Source organism: Strix uralensis, chromosome 4 (assembly GCF_047716275.1).
Source record: "Strix uralensis isolate ZFMK-TIS-50842 chromosome 4, bStrUra1, whole genome shotgun sequence".
In the NCBI taxonomy this organism is placed as follows: Eukaryota; Metazoa; Chordata; class Aves; order Strigiformes; family Strigidae; genus Strix; species Strix uralensis.
Window position 1 is genome coordinate 108,265,276 of NC_133975.1, and position 18,930 is coordinate 108,284,205.

Below are 18,930 nucleotides of genomic sequence, written 5' to 3' on the forward strand. Positions count from 1 at the left end.
AGAAAGGTATTTTGTGCCAAATTCTAATTTACACCCATAACTCTTTACAGGTCTTGCCAGCATGAAGAAACCTTGGAAGGAGCATATACCATACCTGTTTTGACCCTGCTTGCACTTCATACTAGTGTGAATAAGAATTTGGAACTGTGAGTCCATATGTGCCTCTAAATTGCTTCTAATTTTTCTACATGCTTATTTTAGTAGTATTTGTCACCCATGTGTATGCAAATAAAGCTTGCAGAGGAGTTCTGAGTAATAGGGAGAAAACAGCCTACCACTGTTTATTAGACTACAGCTGATGCCACAGTAAAAAATGCTGTTGGTAATTTTAGTTTCCTTCCTCAGGGACACTTCCTGCCCTTCCACATCATTATGAAAACTGCTGGTGACAACACATCTGATCCCAGTACTGGGAGCTCCTCACAGAGACCCATAACGAAACAGGCTCTTGAGCCTGATTTTTTCTTTTTCTGCTAATCTTCCAGGTCCAGATCTTCCCTCTCTTCCAGATCAGAGGTGAAATACATGACATGGCAGAACAAATGAAGCTTTTCTATCCCCTGCCCATGGTCTCCTTCTCCTAAGATCACATAACTTCATTCACAAGAACTGTCAGGCCAATTCCTTTCATAGCCATGAAATTACCTGAAAGAATTTTTTGCACTTAGATTTTAGTATTGTATTTTTACACTTTTCATCTTAGGTTTCATTGTCTGTTAAACCATCTTAGACTTTGAAAGCCACATTTCCCTCTGAGTGATTCTGTCTTCTTCCACTTGGCAAGTGTCACATTTTTCTGTGATTTTCTTAGAGCATTTAAAGCAACAGGAACCCTTTTATTTACTTATCTCTCTGGGCATTCACATCATTGCTCGTTTCTCAAGAAAAATGCACAGCTCCAGGGTTACTGCCCCTGCAAAATAATCCAAAGAAGCCCACCTACTTCATCTGACCTCCAAAACTGGTGACAAATTCTGCTTTTTCCTTAAGTGAAAATTATGAGTGATTCAGATACAAGTTTTCAGCCACTCTGCATATTAGGCATATACTAAATTTGAATGAAATAATTTGCACATGTGCAACCTACATTTATGCATGCAAATCAGGCAATTAGGTACAAAATTACCTGATTTGCATACATAATGCTAGAACTGAGCAAGTAATATGCAACAAAAACATATTCTATTAATATTATTTTCTTCTGTTCTGAAATTAGCTGCAACTGGATTAGGAAATACTCAAGATTTTCATCAGTCAAAATGATTAGTCTGTTTGATGAACATTTCTAGGTCTACTGATGTGCTGGCTAATTACATATATCAAATGATACCGATTTTGTACCACGTTTGGTAACTTACCATGAATTTTACAACAAAATGTGCAATTCCACCTTTTTCACATTTAGAACTTGACTTTAAATTCATTTGAACAAATAAATATTGAGTGCATGAATATTAAAGCATTGCAACACAGATGCCCCCAAAATTTGCTTGTGATTTCAAATATTCGTTGAAATTCTTTTGCTGTTTGTGCAATCCAGCTGCTTTTCCAAGCATACAAATAGGGAGCTGCTGTAAAGGCAGCTGCATATGTAGAAAAAGAAGCCAGTGAAAACAGAGTCTGTGGAGTCTGAAGGACATTTCCTGCAGGACTGCAGTTGTAAGCAGACAGGTCACACCTCATAGATAATGAAACAAGAAGCTTTCCCTCGGCATAGCAATACCAGAGGGGCCTGCCTTACTGGAAACTAAGTGCATACCCTGGGAGGGCTCTGGTGACACCCTTGACCCTGACCTCTCCTCTCCGGTGGCTCTCTCTGCCTCCCACTGCCTCACTGCTCTGCACATGTACCAACACACTTCTTTTGGTTTGCTTCCCTTTGCTGTGCTCTGTCTTGCTCAGAAGGCAAACTCCTCAGGCTCAGACCTGTCCTATTTGTCTATAAAGACTTATGCATAATAAGGGGCTTTAGCTGTAGAATAAATAAACAATAACTGCACTTCTGCTGTGGTGCAGAGACATTTTTGCATGTCTCTAACTGTTCTCATGGGCTTATCTCCAAACCCCTTTAAGCGGTTCATTATCATTTTTAAGATGGGGTCACCAGTACTCTTTCAGGTGAGGGCAGATCTTTGGTTCCTGTAATGGCAGTACAAAGCTCCACATAGCATTCAGCATTTCATTCCTCATGCATCCTGACATTTGCTTTCTGATCAAAGATGACCATTTTACAGAGGTGAGCTTCAAGTGAGTTATCCAGTGGCAGTCAGGTCTTCCCCCAGATATTCTAGCACCTTTAAAACTAGGCAAAACACTGAGGAAAATGGTTTCCTTACAGTGTGTACAACTGCGTATGACATAAATTTCATCTGCTACTATCTGGCTCATTCACCTATCACCAGTGTACCAGGTCCTACTGTTTTTTTATGCTCACATGCAGTTTCAAACTTTTCAACACTCTTGTTCTTTCTCCTTTTGTATTTAAACTGTAAGCATTTCTGAAAAGACCATGTCTTTGTATTTTAAAGACTACATTGGACATCTTTGGCTAATACAAGAAAATACAAATAAAGACCATCAAGATATTTTACAAGATCCACACTTTAAGAGCCATTATCTTGTGACAACCTTGCCATTGATTATCTGTTGCCTCTCATTTCAGAACCTTCTCACTGTTTCTTATTCATAGATGAACTGGTAATGAGGGACTCTACACTGCATGACCTATTGGTCAACTGTCTTTCTTACTTTATTTCCAGTGCCTTTGCTGCTCTGCAAAGTTTTACTGCTCATAACTATGCAACCATTTGGCTCTTCTTTGTCTGTCTATCACAACAGCTTCAGAGCATCTCCCAAGCATTTAAAATCAGAAAACTCTGTGTGTCTCCCTCTCTTTTTCATCCCTGCCTGCTGAAGGATAGAGTTTGTCTAATTTTCCTTTCTTGCCTTTGCCTCTGGCACTCGTTCTTACTTCATCCTCTATTTCAGGCTAAGGGTCTCCAGATCTCCTTGACACGTGTCCCAGAAGAGGTACATTTCCATTTCTTGATCTTTCCTGACAGCAACTATCTCTTTCCACACTCAGCAATTTCATTTCTATGAGGAAATAAATACAGTTACAAGTCAGCACCACCTTTGTAAGCTCAAGAATTTGTAAGAGGCACTGGAAAGCCATGCAGGCCAAGAACGTTAAGTGTATCTGTAAGTGGTATGTATTTCAAGCAATGGAGGTAAAAAACAACAGTAATTCTTCTATCCCAAGTAAGGTGTACTTCATTCTAATCCTAACATCAATCACACTTCCAAATAAACAACGACACCTAAAAGGACTCGGGGCCTTTCATCATTCATATTCGTCACACATATCTAGTTTAACCTCACAAATTCCCAAAGAGGAAAAAAGGATTTTGTAGGGGATGCTATGCTTATACCATATACAAAGTTTCCTTGATATTATTTGCAAACAAATTACTAAGTGTAACCTGCCTCTCTAAGGAGCCATGGACCTGGAGCAAACCACCTATGTAAGGTTATCAGACCCAGCAGGGAAGGAGCCAGAGGAATTACAGAAAGGACTTAGTAGTGGGAGCAAATTAAATGGGCCAGTTTGTGTGGTTTGCCTTGCTGTGGCAAACAGGCCCCTCTAGCTATGTGTTCCAAGGGGGTCTAACTGCTGACTGAATGGACTTGCGACCCTGAGACGGAATAATCCTTGGGGAAAGTAAACCAGAAGCTTGTGCACCATCGAGCACGTTGACAGGCAAATGGACTGTATCACTAAGACAAAACTAGAGCAGCTACATAAAAGATAATGGCAGAAACGTATCTCAATGGATATCTCATATAACTCAATGGATTCTTCTGTTGTGAGGAGGAAAGACAGAAATGTTGTTTATCTGCAGCTGAAAAACCAGCAGCAGACCAGGCACTCCTCCTGCAGAGTCAACAAAAGCAACAGGCACTGCAGCTTGCACCTCGGCAGGAGATATTGCTGCAAAGTATGCTGACATGGGGTCTGGGGAGTACTACTGGACTGGCAGAAGGCAGTTTGGGCCAGCTTAGCTCTGTGCTGATGGAGCTAAAACATTACCATCAAATGCCCATCTGCATTTCTGAATGTGTAGTGCTGCTGGTGTGGAGAGTTAAAACAGAGTAGCTCCAGAGAACCTCCCCAGTGAGAGGGGGGCACAGAGCACAGAGAGCGTTGAGCTATTTGGCTCTTGTTCTGGCCAGGCTGAGACTGGCTCCAGAGGCATACTGTCATTGCATCTGGGCTGCATTACATTCATGGGGAATGTGCTCATTTATAGCGATCAAACAGACAGGGAACATCACTACCTGTACGTTCAGAGATAAGAACGGTAGCCTTGGAATGACATCCACAGGATCTGCTGCTAGACCTTAAGCTGACTGCCACTCTGAGCACTCCTCTGCAAGTAACATGATGGAGGAAGTAGTGGTGGAGGGAATGAATTAATGTGACAGACCACAGCACCCTGCTACGAAAGGCAGGGAAGACTTGTAGCTTGCCAAAAAGCTTTAAAAGAATTGCTAGTCCTACATCAGCTACAGAAGGTCCTGCTGAGAGCAGGGAAACTCCAGTAATATGCAGTTGACATGCAAACTTGCGCACATGAAGGGATTGTTCGCTGGAGCATATATAGATATGTGCCCAGCATATATAGATATGTCATGTGCCATTTGAGCCAGGGGTGGAGATCTCTGTTCAACACAGCAGCTTCCTGCATGAGGCAATCAGAGAAAGTCTTCAGTAGTGAGAGAGGGGTAAGGTGCTGAATTGAGACCAAATGGTCTCCAATTGCATGGGAACTCCACTGTTGCCCCAATGAAAAATCAAGAGAAGCCTGGTGACTGCATTGCCAGGCTTCCTCAGGGAACAACAGCCAAAAAGGCTTAAGAAGCTTAGTAAAAAGAGCTACCCAGACCCAGACATCAAGGAAAGCTGGTGTATCAGTATGCAGACTTGATAACCCTGAAACAGAACATCATTGAGAAGTCTGTGTGATAATGAGATAGGTCCCCATCACACCGTAGAACTGGTTTGGACAAGACCCTGAGGGTGATCGTGTGTGTGCTGCTGAGGATTGATCCCTTAAATGCTTGCAGCAAGTAATATGGTGACTCTCACAGTAGTGGGAAGGAATCAGGTCTACAAAGAGCTCATCTGAGGAGGAAACTGTGTGGAGCAGGTGACAGCCTACAGTTCCCACAGACTTGGACCGAGATATGAGCATGAAGGGCCTGCTTTGAGCAGAGAAATAACCTTGGTCTGGTCTGGTCTCTTGGTTCCAAGGTTTGAAGAACTTCTACTGGCTTTAAGCATTTGCCATCTTTCCTGGGCTGGAGGGCAGACCTGATGCTATACAAGTGCTGGGTAAATGAGGAAGAATACAACTGTATCTACAGGCTTTGTGCTGGAAGGATTTTTTTCCTTAAAATAATAGAAAATAAATCTTTAATTTTATGCAACTCCTTATTTGCAACAGCGGGAAGGAAATGGGGGGGGGAGGGGGATTAAGTGACTTTAACCTGATGTTGCTGTTTTCAACAAAGGTGCTATTAACAACTGTTATTGGTATACAGTTCTACAGAGTTATGTTGTAATTAATTTCCATAGCGACGTGATCATGTCATATATTCTGGATTATAACTCAAGAGGAAGAAGGGATGAGAAAAGCACAGAATGAAGAATATAAAGGAAAACCTGTCCTGATTATTACTTGAACCTTGAATGTTCTTATTATTAGTCCAATTTGTTTAAACAGTGTTTATTTGCAGGTAATGTGGAGGATCCAGCCAGGCTGCACCTGCCTCCCTAGGCATGCTCAAACACAGCCTGGGATTGCACATCTTCAAGGGAGAGCAGGGTGGGGTTCCTTCAAATGACAGAACCTTATGTGAGGAGGAAGTTTCAAGCTGTAACTTGCAAAATATGTAAAACACACTACTGTAAAAATCCAGCCATCAGAACAAGGAACACCTAGGCAGAGAGCTGCAACTAATCATGCAAAAAGCTGAAAGGAGTTGCTTTTTGTATTAAGCATGTGCAGTGCAGTTCTCAAGAAACACTGTTGTCTCTTCTAGCATGAGGAAAGACAGGTACACAAGAGCATGAGAATTTTTGCATCATTTCCTGATATTTAACCGTCACACAAGCCACTAGACATCCTATCAAGGATGCTGACTAATGAATCTATCCTAGGCTGCAGGTCCTTGTTAGCACAACATGACTAGATCTCCATGGATCACACAAATGATACTACCCTGATGGCTGCACCTCTGGCAGCCTCCCCTCCAGCAGAAATGATGCAATGAGCACACACAGTTGAATGAGTACAGTTGGATGAACAGAAGAGTTGACTGCGGGAGGCGGGGGGAGAACCACTCAAAACCACAGCAAATGTTTGCCAAAAATGAGTGTGTACTTACCAAGGTACAGCTCTTGAAAGGCTGCATCCTTTTGATAAGATACATGGCATAATCTTTCACTGAAGGAGGTGGGATAAAATAGATGTGCCAACTGGCCTTTCTTATCAATGCAGTCTGAGTTCTTCAGGGAGGAATTATCTTTACATGTAACAGGGAGTCAAGCACATCAACACTGAGCGAGTAATAAAAAATATTCCAAAATTCACTGCTGCAGGAAGATGAGAGCTCTTTCAGTTGTTTTAATCCTAGACATTTGTACCTTCTCTTTTTATTCTACAGAAATAATTTACAGACACTGAGGAAGAGAGTTCTAAGAGAAAATGTCTAGCATATCAAGCTAGATCAAATAAGCCTGCAACATCTTCAAGTCAGTGGCCTACATTTTTCAGTAGCAGACCAGATATTCAGGCTTCCCACTCCCTCCCTAGTTCTGCCCCTAGCTCCGACACAAATAAAGCCTACAAAAGCATGTTGTCCTTACCCCAACTGTGTGCCAGCCCGGACATGTTCAAATGAAAACCTGGGCTACACTATGATCTTGTCTCGTTACCGTGCTGTGTGCAGTGAAGAGTAAGATTGCCTGAGATAGGTCCGGAATACAGCAATTCAAAGCAACCCCCTCCTGTCTTTGATTTGGATGTGCTGTGCTTTTTCATCATAGCCAAAGGGGAGCTCCTACCTCTGACACACAGGTATGCACTCTTCTTCACCCCAGCCCTTGGTATGTTGCATCAGCAAGAATGGCAACAGCCTCCAGCCTTGGAGCTATCTGAGCGAAGGACTCAGGCTACAGGCAAATAAATGGCCTGGCACTGAACATTGCTGTTCCCAAACACCTGCGTTGTACAAGTGCTTTTGCATTCAGCTATACACAGTCGTTGTAACAACATGCTTTTATCCCAGAGGAAGGGAGACCAGCAGCTGGGGCAGTAACCAAAGGCCACAGTCTCCCTCATTCTGATAGGCGTTTGCTGTGTGACCTTGGCTAAAACACTTCAGATTACCCATCTGGAAAACGGATAAACTAACATAGGGACTTGAGGAGTAACTTCACCCTTTCCTGGGCGCAGTCCTCAATTATGGTTAGCAACGTCCCAGCCAGCTTTGCCTAAAAAGCACTTACTTATGGAAGGGCAAAACACTGTTTTGGCTTCAAAACAGACTTGGGACTGTCCCCCCAGGAGAAGCCCCCAACCCCTACCCTGTCTTCAGCTGCCCAGAGGCAGAAGCAGGCTGCTAAATCAGTGGTTCGCCTGAGGAGCGAGCGGAGGCTTGCAGCAGCATGGCTGCTTTCTCTGCACATTCCTCTGGTGACGCTGCTTATTACCCAGCATGCAGATAACCCTGAGTCAAGGCTTTGGTATGAGCGGCGCTGCCAGGAGCTGCGTGCTCGGAATAGAGGGTTACAGTTTAAACCGAGGTGAAGCGCCGTCCCCAGCCAGCTGCACCCTGCCTGCCTCCCTTCCTCGGCTGGAGCCAGCCACCCCTTCACCTATTTGCAGAAAAGGAGCTTTCCAGTCCCTCCCCTCCACCCCACCGCTCACCCAGGGATCATTCCCATTGAGAAGCTCTCAGCCTAATAGTAATCCCGACGAATTTAGCTGCTGCTAATAAATCCCACCCCTCTGCCCCTCCCAACCTGCCTCCATGCAAATCCATTTGTAGGTTACTTGAACAATAGCGGAGCTGTAATCAGCCCTCCCCTCTGGCAGCCTGCAGGGAGGGAGGGGAGGAGGATGATGACAGTGGGGAATTCTGCTCGGCTCCTTGAAGCTGCACAGACATGTTTCATGTCCCCGTTCCCATCCCCGGCGCAGAGGCAGGCAGGCAGGCAGGCGGGCAGGCAGGCGGGGGATCACATGGCCGTCTAGGCCGGGCCCAAGCCAGCGGCAATGACATGCCGTGGCGGCCTGCTGCCCCCTCCCTGGCCCAGCCCAGCCTGGTTCGGTTCAGCTCGGTTCAGTTCGCTGTTTCCCAGCCCCTGCCCAAGCTGCCATGCCGCAGCCATGCCAAGCCATTCCGTGCTGCGGTGGGATTGCCAGACTCAGCCTCCACTCACAAAGCAGTGAACAAAGCAAAGGGCCTTCATGCTGGCCAAAAAACAGAGGAAAAGACTCCAGAGAAGCAAGCTCGGGGGAGCCGGTCACCCTGGCGCACCCGGTACTGCTGGGAGAGCAGTGCCAGCTGGAGAGAAGGGGGCAGCTCCTCATTATATCTCTCTTTGGGGACAAGTTAAAAACGTACTCTTCTCGCTGTTAAAGCTGATCCATGTGGGAAGGGGGTGTTTTCCTAAAAATAAGTTGCTATTCGACAGCAGCTCACATCTTTGAGGCTTCTTTTGCAAAGGGTCATAAAAGCAGTAGCGAGTGCACATGGCCGCGCAGAGCTACAGGGGGAGGGCTGTGAGCGGATGCCAAATCAGCTGAAACCTAAGAAGCTTGACCTTCCTCACCTCCACCCCTGCTCCCACCGCCTCCGAATAACCTTACAAGGGCGCATCGGGAAGGCAAGGCACGGCACACAGCAGCGAGGGGAATGCAATCTCAGCCCAGCAGCAGGCAGGGCTGTGTGGCTGTGTCAGTGAGGGGGGAGAGAGAAGGACACTTCAGGGTGCTGCAGCCACAGTCAGCAACACACACTGATACCAGAAAGGTTCATTTCATCGAGCCAAGCACAGTAGTCAGACTGTGCAATCTTGAACCTACCTAGCCGCAAGTAGCTCAGCCAGTCCAACCAGTCAGAGACCGTACTGGCCGGACAGACTGGTGACGAGCATCCTCCCCCTCCCATTCACATGTCTGCTCCCTTCTGCTTTTCACTCTACAGTTCCCTGAATGGCTGAAAGAGAGTGGGTTTGCTGTCAGAAACTTGAAATGACACGTAATCTCCCATGTTTCTTCTCACAGAGGTAGGCGAGCCAGTTCCCAGGGAGAAGAGCTGGGTTCCAGCAGAGCCTCCCTGTCAGGACCGGCAGCATGGGGCTGGGCTGCCCTGTTGCGAACACGTGGAAAGGGAGATGTTCGGCTGGCTGGTCGGAGGAGCCCAGTAGTAGTCTTGCTCAGTGCACACACACCTAATCCTTCTTTTAAGACATACACCAGGGAAAAGACCTTCTCTGCAGTTGTTTTCACATCACCCCATCAGCAGAGGCATTCCCCTTCCCAGTCTGCATTACAGGTTTTAAGGCAGGGGCTGAAACAACAAAAGCTCAATAATGGTTTTCAGACACTTTGAAAATAAACCCAGCAGTGCCTGTGTCTATACAGGAGGGTGTAACTGTGCCCTCTGTGTCTTCCAGGGCATGGTTGTAAGGACAACTATGTAGGTACAGAGTTATGTTTTGGGTAGAAAATGCATGCTGTAATGGATTCTGATGGCTGAACGCCAAGGGGGAAGCTGTTCTGCTTCAAGAATAGCCTTAGAAGAGTCAGCATTACAGTGACAGTTCAGTACTCTGCTGCAAATCTACAGGATGTGTCACTTTGGCAGAGAAAGAGGCTGCTAATGCACAACACAAACCATCCTACTATGAATGGAGAATGGCTGCATACCACAAAAAAAGAAAATGGCAAGACCTAGAGAAGAGGGAAGCTGCAAAGCGACTACTGCATAGTAAGCTGGGAACCTGAGAGCTCTGAGGAGACAAAGCCTTTTCCCTTGAGGGGAAGAAAAACTCAGCTTGCAAGACGCATAAAGCAGACAACCCTTTTTCCAGTGACTGCTGCAGCTCTGCAAAGCTATGCTGGCAGCCAGCCTATTTGAAGAGATTGCAGTTTCAAAACAATGTTAGTTCTGACTAGTTTGGAGCTCAAATGTTAAAGGGGGGGGGTGGGGGGGAGGGCATGCTCATATACACAACATTGCTAAGCAAATAGAAAAAGACAACAAGGTTTGTACTAAATGACACCAGTTAGCATTGGTGAACTCGAGCTCCTGATGGAACTATGTAGTATTTCACCCAAACGGACACAGCATCTCTTCACTGCACAAACACTTCCATCTCCAACTCACACGGAGCTGCCAATGCTTAAAAAACAAACATCCAGTGACACACATGTTCTAACCCATTTCTTAGAAAATAGGCTACAAGGCTATTAAAAGAAATGTCGAGAATAATCTAACTGGAAAAAAACAACAACACAACCCTCTTTGGGAAAATAAACCATTTAAATACTTCCCCATTACAAGAAGGAATGAGAGCACAACAAATGACCACCTGGACAAATAAATTCACTTACACGATTTATTCAAGCAAACATTGGGCTTTACCTTAAATAACTGGCAAATATGGGGGAGGGGACCATTACTGTAAAATACAGAAATTGGCTGAATCTCTGTACATGAGACTCGCTCAGCAGCTCCCTTTTCCTCCTCCTCGAAAAAAGGTTACAGTTCATTTGTCAGCTGTGGACATCTTCAGAAAGAGAAAAACCTATGGAGTGGGTTCAAAGAAATGCTGGCTAATATGCCCAGACTGGCTGCTTAATGAGCCAGAGTAAAATAAATGGTCACATGGTTACAAAAAACCTCCATACAACAAATGCCCCGTAGCTACGGTTAACTTTAATTAACTGCAGTACAACAATTCACTTCAAGCTTATTTTCTACCTATGTCTACTGTCCCTTACCTTTCCTTTGCCTGCTAAAAATCAAATTGATGAGTCTCATAAGTGGGCTTATGTTTCCAAAATTCCGCCTGACAAGAGCTTTTCAAGAATGCTCTGCAGTTAAAGAAATCCACCAAATGGGGCTCTTTCTAACTCCAACTACTGATGACCAATTTCAAGATTACAGGAGTGGTTCTGTTTATATAAATCAGGGTATCCACGCTTGTGTGACATAATCAAATGTTGAATAGCCAGTAGCTTTTCTCTGTTAATGGCAGTTGCAGTTCACACATGAATATTACTTCTCTGCTTGTCAGGTTTGAACTCGAATTTCATCCATGTGTACAATTTTTTTCTGTCAGTCATGAGTTCACAATGTTAGTCCCCCTATCTCGTGATTTAGAAATAAACTGCTGTGTGGAACTGCATGCTTAGAAATAATTGAAAATAGGATCAGTATAAATTTATATCCTAAAAAACATATAGGTTGTATCCAATAATTAACTCAAAACGTTTAGGTTGGATGTAATAATTAACTCAAAACATTCTTTTTCTGCATTATTCCCTCCAACTGATTACATAAGAACAGTATGTTCTGAGATTTTTAAGCACCAATATATCACTTGGCAGAAAAAAATAATATATATACACAAACTCGTTGTCTGAAACCGCAGATATAGTGGTGCCAAAGACTGAATCTCAAAACATAACACCCCCCACCCCCCACCCCCAAAATAGCCGGAATATGTACCTATACAAGAGAGCAAAGATCCGTAGGCAAACTATATAAAGCATATATTCTCAAGGCTTCTACCATTCTTTCCACTAGGAATACAAATCAAATATGCCTTACTAAGAGCAAGCAGATACCAAATGCCATCCAGACTTTTAAAAAGTACCTCTTTATACAAAATTATGGGGTGAGGAGCCTTAATATTCAATAAAACTCAGAGCTCATAACCTATGACACGGTTGCATTCGAAACAGCTCTGTGTTCTGCTGGTCAAACTGCAAAGGATTTCTGCAGTGCTGCTGGTTTTGTTTGAGGTTTTCTATCTTTCCTCCATTTGCCTCACTGGAAAGGACAAAGTTCACATTAGGTTTGTTTGCATTTTCTAGCCAGTGTGAGGCCTGTGTATTTACTTTGCCTGTTGATCACCTAACAGGTATTGCAGGGCTTCCCAGTCTCCAGAAAATGCTAATGTTACATAAAATAGTTAATTATACAAAGAATCCCACATGATCATTGCCAAAAGGAGAGCATCTCTCTTCAGTGCTTTAAGGAAGCTTCCTCACCTGAAAACACAACACAGCCCCTGAACTGTTCACCAACTGTTATGAAAAGTCATTGCCCAAATGGGGTAGCTACCCACTGGCTGCAACACCAACTGTAGAAGCTGTTATCTCTCACTACCCTTTTTTGTGCTGTGCTCAACGACAGTCCTGCCTTGCCAAGAGACTACAGCTAATGTCAAGCTTCGACGACCGCTCTTAAAATCAACTAAAATTATTAACCACGTGATGCTGGTTCTTTTGTGAAAGAGGGCTTCAAATCTCAAGCCTTATTAAATTGCACAGGCAATAGATGCATCCTGTATTGCAAACACTGCTTGCAGCTGGAGAGCTGGGGGGGTGGGGGGAGAAGGGAGGAGGAAATGAGATGCAGAAACAGTAAATAGAAAATGCTTAGTCAGCAACTGTTACTGCAACATTAAAGGTGAAATGTAAATAGGCACAGTGCCAAGATTTAAGTAAGTTTGATAACACCATCAACATTGTCATCGTACTACATATATGTGAAAATGTGCGTACAAGTGCCACAATTATCACAACGAACTGCAGGCTCTTGGTATAATGGAGACTTTTAAAAAGGCAACATGGCTTGCTCATGCTCCCTAAGCTCTGAGAAAAATAAAACTTGCTACTCGAGAAGTATTAATATCAATTGAATTTATTACAATTTACTAAGCTCCAAGGCACATTACAGTGTTCTGTTAACTACAGAAATGTATAAAGGACAAACAGAGCATGTTTTTCATGTACAGCATTTTGCTCTACTGTTCAAAAGCATCCGTGCATCAATAAAAGCAAAAACAAAAAACACATGAAGATTAAAAACGTTCAGATCAATAGAAACAAACTGAAACATTTTCCTTACAAACTTGCAACAAAAAACACCCTCCCCCCAGAGCCACCCCACCGTTTTGCAAACAAAAAACAAAAACGAAAAAAATAAAGTGAAAGACTAACACTCAGGGCTTGTAAAACGTAAGCTGTCACCATTTTTGTAGCAATTTTTTAGGCATCAACACTGGCCTTGGCAAAAAAAAAAATTTTTTTTTGTCTTTTTTGTGTTTTTCTTCTTCTTTCAGAGAAGTGCATACATTTACAAAAATACACACCAGCAGCAGGTAATCGCTAAGGGCTATTAACTTTGTACCTAGCCAACACACTGCCAAAGAAATGAGAACAGGTATTATGTAGTAACCAAACAATATTATATTCTGTTTAACAAAAACCAGCTCTATCCTTCAAATGAAGAAGAGTACATACCTTTGTTTCAAAATATAGAAACATACGACGAAAATAATGTCTATACATAAGACTAACTTTTGCAGTTTGTTATATTCACAATTCTACATCTTCAGGAGTCTGAAGGGATTGGATTTCCTACTCAAGGGTCTCTCTCCTTTTTCACTTTAACGTCCCCAGCTAAAATGGTCGCGATCTCGCCCTGCATAAACGCCCAAGGCACATTGGAACCGACTAGGGGGCATTTCTCTCCACTGGGGCAGTAGACTTCGCCAGTCGCCCCTTGGGCCTTGATGCTCTCTCTGGAACAAGGGAAGCAGAACTTGTGGCTGGGCACAGAGGGGCACTGAACAAAGTGGGTGTCCTCCAAGCGTTCGTGGCAAATGGTGCAGCACAGGGGCCCGCTGTTGGCCATGGGGGAGTCCGGAATGTTTTGGGGGTGCACTTGGTCCATGGCGGGGTGGGCGCTGGGGGGAGGAGGGGCCACTTGCAGGTTCATGTCCCCGTTGCGGGAGGCCAGGCGGCGCTGGCCCGGCACCGAGGCCGGCGACACGGGGCTGCTGCTGTTCCTGCGGGTGGACGTGGTGGAGTGCACCGAGCTGCCGTCCTTGGGCGAGTGGGCATTGCCCAGCGTGTCGGCCACCGACATGAGCGCGGCCATGGGGGACTGTCCGTTCTGGGGGGCGGACTCGGGCGGCGTGGTCCGGTTGGAGTGAGGCCCGAGGGGCGGCGGCGGCGGCGGCGGGGGGCCCCCGCCGTGCACCGCCCCGAAGCCCCCGGCCGACATGGTGAGTTTGAGCGCTTCGCTCTGGCTGGCCATCCACTGCTGCCGCTGCTGCTCGTCGCTGAGCTTCAGAGCCCCCTCGGCCGAGTCCGAGGGCTCGGGAGAGGCTTTCCTCTTGCGCATCGCCCCGCCGCCGCCGCCGCCGCCGCCGCCGGGTCCCCTAGAGGCGGCGGCCGTGCCCTGCGCCCCGCCGGCCCCGGCCCCCGGCCGCGGGAGACTCACCAGCGCCGTGGGCAGCATGGGGCAGCTGGCGTCCAGGTAGGGCTGCGGCAGCATGTCGGCGCCCACCAGCTCCTTGAAGAAGCGCACGGACTCGGGCAGCAGGTCCCCCAGGAGCCGCCAGTCGCCGGAGCCGTGCTTCTTCTCGTACTCCAGGTACTTGAAGCCCGAGGAGAGGCCGCGGCCGAAGTCCTTCATGCAGTCCTGGTACATCTGCTTGGCCACGCCGGAGGCGCTGGAGAAGACGGTGCCGGAGCCGCTGGGGTACTCGATGAAGAGTTTCAGCTCATAGTCCATGCCCGGCTTGGAGACGGCGTCGAAGGCGAAAACACGGCCCAGCAGGGCATGGTCCTTCTTGAAGCGCACCTCGTAGGGGGTGCAGCCGGCCAGGGTGAGCAGCGTGTCCCGCACGATCTTGGGCTTGCTGGCCCACTCCTCGGCCCGGTTCCGCAAGCTCTCGCTGAGCTCGGCCAGCGCCTCCGCGTTGCGCTGCTTCTCCTTCAGCTCCCGCTCTTGGTCGCTGCTGGACACCGAGCCCGGCCGCTTGCCGCAGGCCTCGGAGGACGAGCCGCCGCCTCCCCCGGCGCCGCCGCCGCAGGTGCCCCCTTGGGAGGAGGCGGAGGGCGCCGGGGGGCCGCCGCCGCCGCGGCCGCTCAGGCCCCCGTGCGGCGGGGGCAGCGCCACGCCGGAGGCGGCGGGTCCGTTGAGCAAGGTCTGCGGCAGCAGGTTGGGGGGCACGTTCATCTGGGCGCCGGCGGCCCCCGGGGGCAGGCCGGACACCAGCCCCCCGTGCGCTCCGCGGCGGGAGGAGGAAGAGGAGGAGGAGGAGTTGGGGCTCTGCCGGTTCAGCTCCGGCGGCCCGTCCTCAGGCGGCTTGGGGAAGCCGTTGGGCCCCCCCAGCCCGTTGGGCAGGCGGGCGCCGTGGCTGCTGCCCAGGCTGCCCGGCGGCGGCGGGTACTCGAAGCGGCTGCGCTGCTCCGCCGCGGCGGCGCTGAGCCCGTAGCGGTCCAGGCTGGACTGGGTCAGCCCCGCCGAGGCTGCCTTGGAGGAGGCGTCCACATGGTTGAGCTGCTGCTGGGCCGCCGCAGCCGCCGCCGCTTCCTTGGCGGAGAGCGGCACTGCCTTGACGCCGACCGGCGGCGGGGGGCCCGGGGAGCGGCCGTCCTGGAAGCAGCCGTGCGCCCGCTTCAGCTGCCGGGCCGTCTCGATCACGAACTCGATGCGGTCGGCGCCCTCGTAGTTGACGCAGCCCCGGCAGACGGGCTCCGTGAAGTCCCAGATCATGGCCCAGGGCATGCGGGGCAGGTCGCACAGGTAGCATGACTGTCTCCGGGACGACGACACCTGCGCGGCGGACATGGTGCTGCTGGCCGGGGAGCTACTGCCGCTGCCGCCGGGGTAGGGGCTGGCTCAGTCTTCCCCCCCGGGCTGCAGGGGGGGGTGGCTCTCCGTACCTGATCCCGTTGCCCCTTGCAGCCGGAGAGAGCTCCTGCTGCCGGAGAGGGCTTCTTCTACCCGGTCCTGCCGCTGCTGCCCCGCGGGGGTGGGGACCGCTGCTCCTGCTCCTCCGGGGGGCTGGGCGGGGGTCGCCTTCTAGCCGCTTCTGTTTCCCTGCGCTCTGTAGCTCTCCGCTGCTGCTGCTCCTCCTCCGGGAGGAGGCGGAGGTGCACGGAGGAAGATGGGGGGGTCACCTTCCACCCGCCGCGGCTGCCTCGCGAGCTCGCACTTCGGGACGTGCCGATCCACCGCCGCGAGCGGAAGACGGGCACCCGCGCGGAGCTGTCCGGTCCCGGCCGCGCCGGCGGCGGCGCCTTCCCCGAGCGCCGGCGGAGCGGTAGCGGCCCGGGGCCAGCGGCGGCAGCAGCGTGGCGAGCGGCGCCGCCTGCTCCTCACTCACATCCTCACCGCTGCTCGCAGTCCGAGCGCGGCCGCCTGTGCCCGCGCGTCCCCTCCGCCGCGCCGCGCTCCCCCCGCGCCGCGCCGCGCCGCCCCTCCCTCCCCTTCCCTCCCCTCCCCTCCTCCGCGCCGCGCTCCCGGCTCGGCTGCGTCCGGGCGGGGCCCCGCGTCACCGCCGAGCGCCCGCCCCCCCGCTCCGTTCCGCTCCCCTCCCCCCCGCCCGGCGGCGCCGAGCCCACTTGTTGCGCGGGGCGCGCATGCCCGGCGCCCTGCCCGCACCCCCCCACCCCCCCAGCGCGGCCGGCAGCTGGAGCGCGGCGGGGAGCGCGGGCAGCGCGCGCTGCCGGCTATGTTTGGAAACTCGAACGCCAGATCGCGCCCTCGCCCTCCGCCCCAGCCCGCGCCGCGGGTCCTCCGCCGCCACAGCCGGCCAGCAAGCGCATGCACGGGGGGGTTGGGGGGGGGGGGTTTCTTTTTCTTTTCTTTTTTTTTTTTTTTTTTCCCTGGCCGGGCTTTCTAAGTTCAAACGTCTCCTTTTCAGGATTTTGTAAACCCGCGGGTCGCCCCGTTTTGCCTCCGTGACGACTGCGCGGCGTCCTGCCACCGAGGCTGTCGGTGGGATTCCCGTGCGCTCCGGCTGCTGAGGCAAATGGGGGGGATCCCGCCTTAATATCCGATTTCGTGTTTCTCTTTCAGTGATCCCGGTGACAGAATGACACAGTTTCTGTAAGCCCGTCACTGCATCAGAAGCTCTTCCACTTTTGATTTGTTTAAATCAGCCATGTTTGCCGAGTGGTTAAGGTTGGGCTGGGAAAGATAGTGCTGTGCGTTGCTCAAGGGTGTAGGAGAGGCCAGGCAGGTGAGTAATCGCTGTGATCTCATCTCGCTAATGCAAAGGGACATAGGATTTCCCCGGCGCTGTGAGAACACACAGCTTTTTTTTTTTTCTTCATTTCCCCCTTTAAATAGCTTGCTAACATTTGCATAACACTGCTAACAGGCAAATTACTCAAAACAACTTGGGCTTATGCAAATAAGCCGAGAATTCATTTCACTGGGAGGAAAACAAAACAAGAAAACCCCGGAGCCTGCCTTCTCCCGCCCGCCATGCCCGAAGTGGCCCGCGGCCACGCCGGTGCCCGCGCTCGCCAGGAGGGGCTCTGCACCGCCCGCTTTTACTCTCGCTGCGCTCGGGGGCTGGTTTTGCGAACACCGACACCGCTGTCTCCGTCCAAAGAGTAACGAGCTCGCCCTGCGGGGACGCGGCTCGGCAGGGCCCCGGCGGGCTGCGCGGCGGGCGGCGACCGGCGTCGTGCCACTGGCGCCCACCCGGGGTCCCGGGTGTCCCCGCTCGCACGCTCGGTGGATGCGGAGCCTTTCCCGGCTGGGCAGCGCTGTGCTGGATGGAGTTCGTTCGTTCTTTCTTTCAGTGCCTCTTCCTGGTTCCCTTGTTGCTAGAAACGCCGAAACCCCCGTCCATTGCAGGTTTCCCTCTGCGCTTGAAAGGGACGTGGGGTTTCTGTGGCGTGGTGCCACGGCAGCTTTCCACACACCCGCCCGCCCAGCAGCGATGCAGCACCGAGCGGGGAAGATACCTTGTATTCGGTTAATAACGTTTCAAAACTCACACGACAAAAAGTTGTTGCTTTAAATAATTCGTTTCATATCGCCAGTGCGCTTCATTTCCATTTTTAGTTGTCTAAAACATTTTACATGTGTCTGGTTATAATCTATAAAGCTGGCAAACGAATTTGATGCGTATGTGAGCGGAATTATTTTACAGCGAAGGCTTAATGAAATGCATACGCTGAAATTACAGAAATGGTAGGACTGGATAAAATACAGTAAGAAAATCAATTCTGACAAAGTGACTTTTTTTCAGGGGGAGCTTACAGAAGCAGCCAGTAGAGATAGAAAAGTCTTTGAATTATGTGAGTCTCCTATATGCAAATTGGCTGAAGAAAATGCGCTAAAGGAGAGTGGATTTCACACTTCGAAATTTCACACCTAAACTGTGGACATTATAGAGGCTTCACAGAAGCAGGCTTCTAGTAAGGCAGATGAAAGCTGGTCAAAGTAAAAGTCTTTGCTTCCAGCCACAGTGATTTAGTGATGGCTGCAGGATTTCTACATTAATATGACTTTACTTGACTAAACAAGCATGTGTTCGCTCTGATTGGTACTGGAAGGTCAACTCCTCTCCTATCCTTTTACTGCCCCGTGTTGATCTTCATATGAGAAGCAGAACTGAGCTGTGGGAAAAGGTCAGCCCCCGCTTAAAAAACTCAGGTTGAGAGAGCTGAGGCTTTCCCCTTCATCCCGAATGTCTGGGAATGCAGAATGGCAGCATATCCCAACTGTATTTCAGTCTCCGGGTTATACAAACCCAACACATGACAAGGCACTCTGTGCTTGAACCGCCCCTCACTCTGGCTCCTTGCT

At 49.5% G+C, this 18,930-nt stretch overlaps 1 protein-coding gene and 1 long non-coding RNA gene across 2 annotated transcripts; one reads left to right on the forward strand and one right to left on the reverse strand.

Moving 5' to 3' along the window:
* Positions 1-12,990: 12,990 nt before the first annotated feature.
* IRF2BPL (interferon regulatory factor 2 binding protein like) lies at positions 12,991-16,589 on the reverse strand. Its single transcript, XM_074868473.1, has one exon. It carries the CDS (start codon positions 15,949-15,951, stop codon positions 13,732-13,734), a length of 2,220 nt encoding a protein of 739 aa, XP_074724574.1. The 5' UTR covers positions 15,952-16,589; the 3' UTR covers positions 12,991-13,731.
* A 201-nt stretch (positions 16,590-16,790) lies between these two features.
* Positions 16,791-18,585, forward strand: LOC141942273 (uncharacterized). The gene is made up of 2 exons (XR_012628589.1): positions 16,791-17,347; positions 17,489-18,585. It is a non-coding gene; the product is annotated as an uncharacterized LOC141942273 (long non-coding RNA).
* Positions 18,586-18,930: the final 345 nt, after the last annotated feature.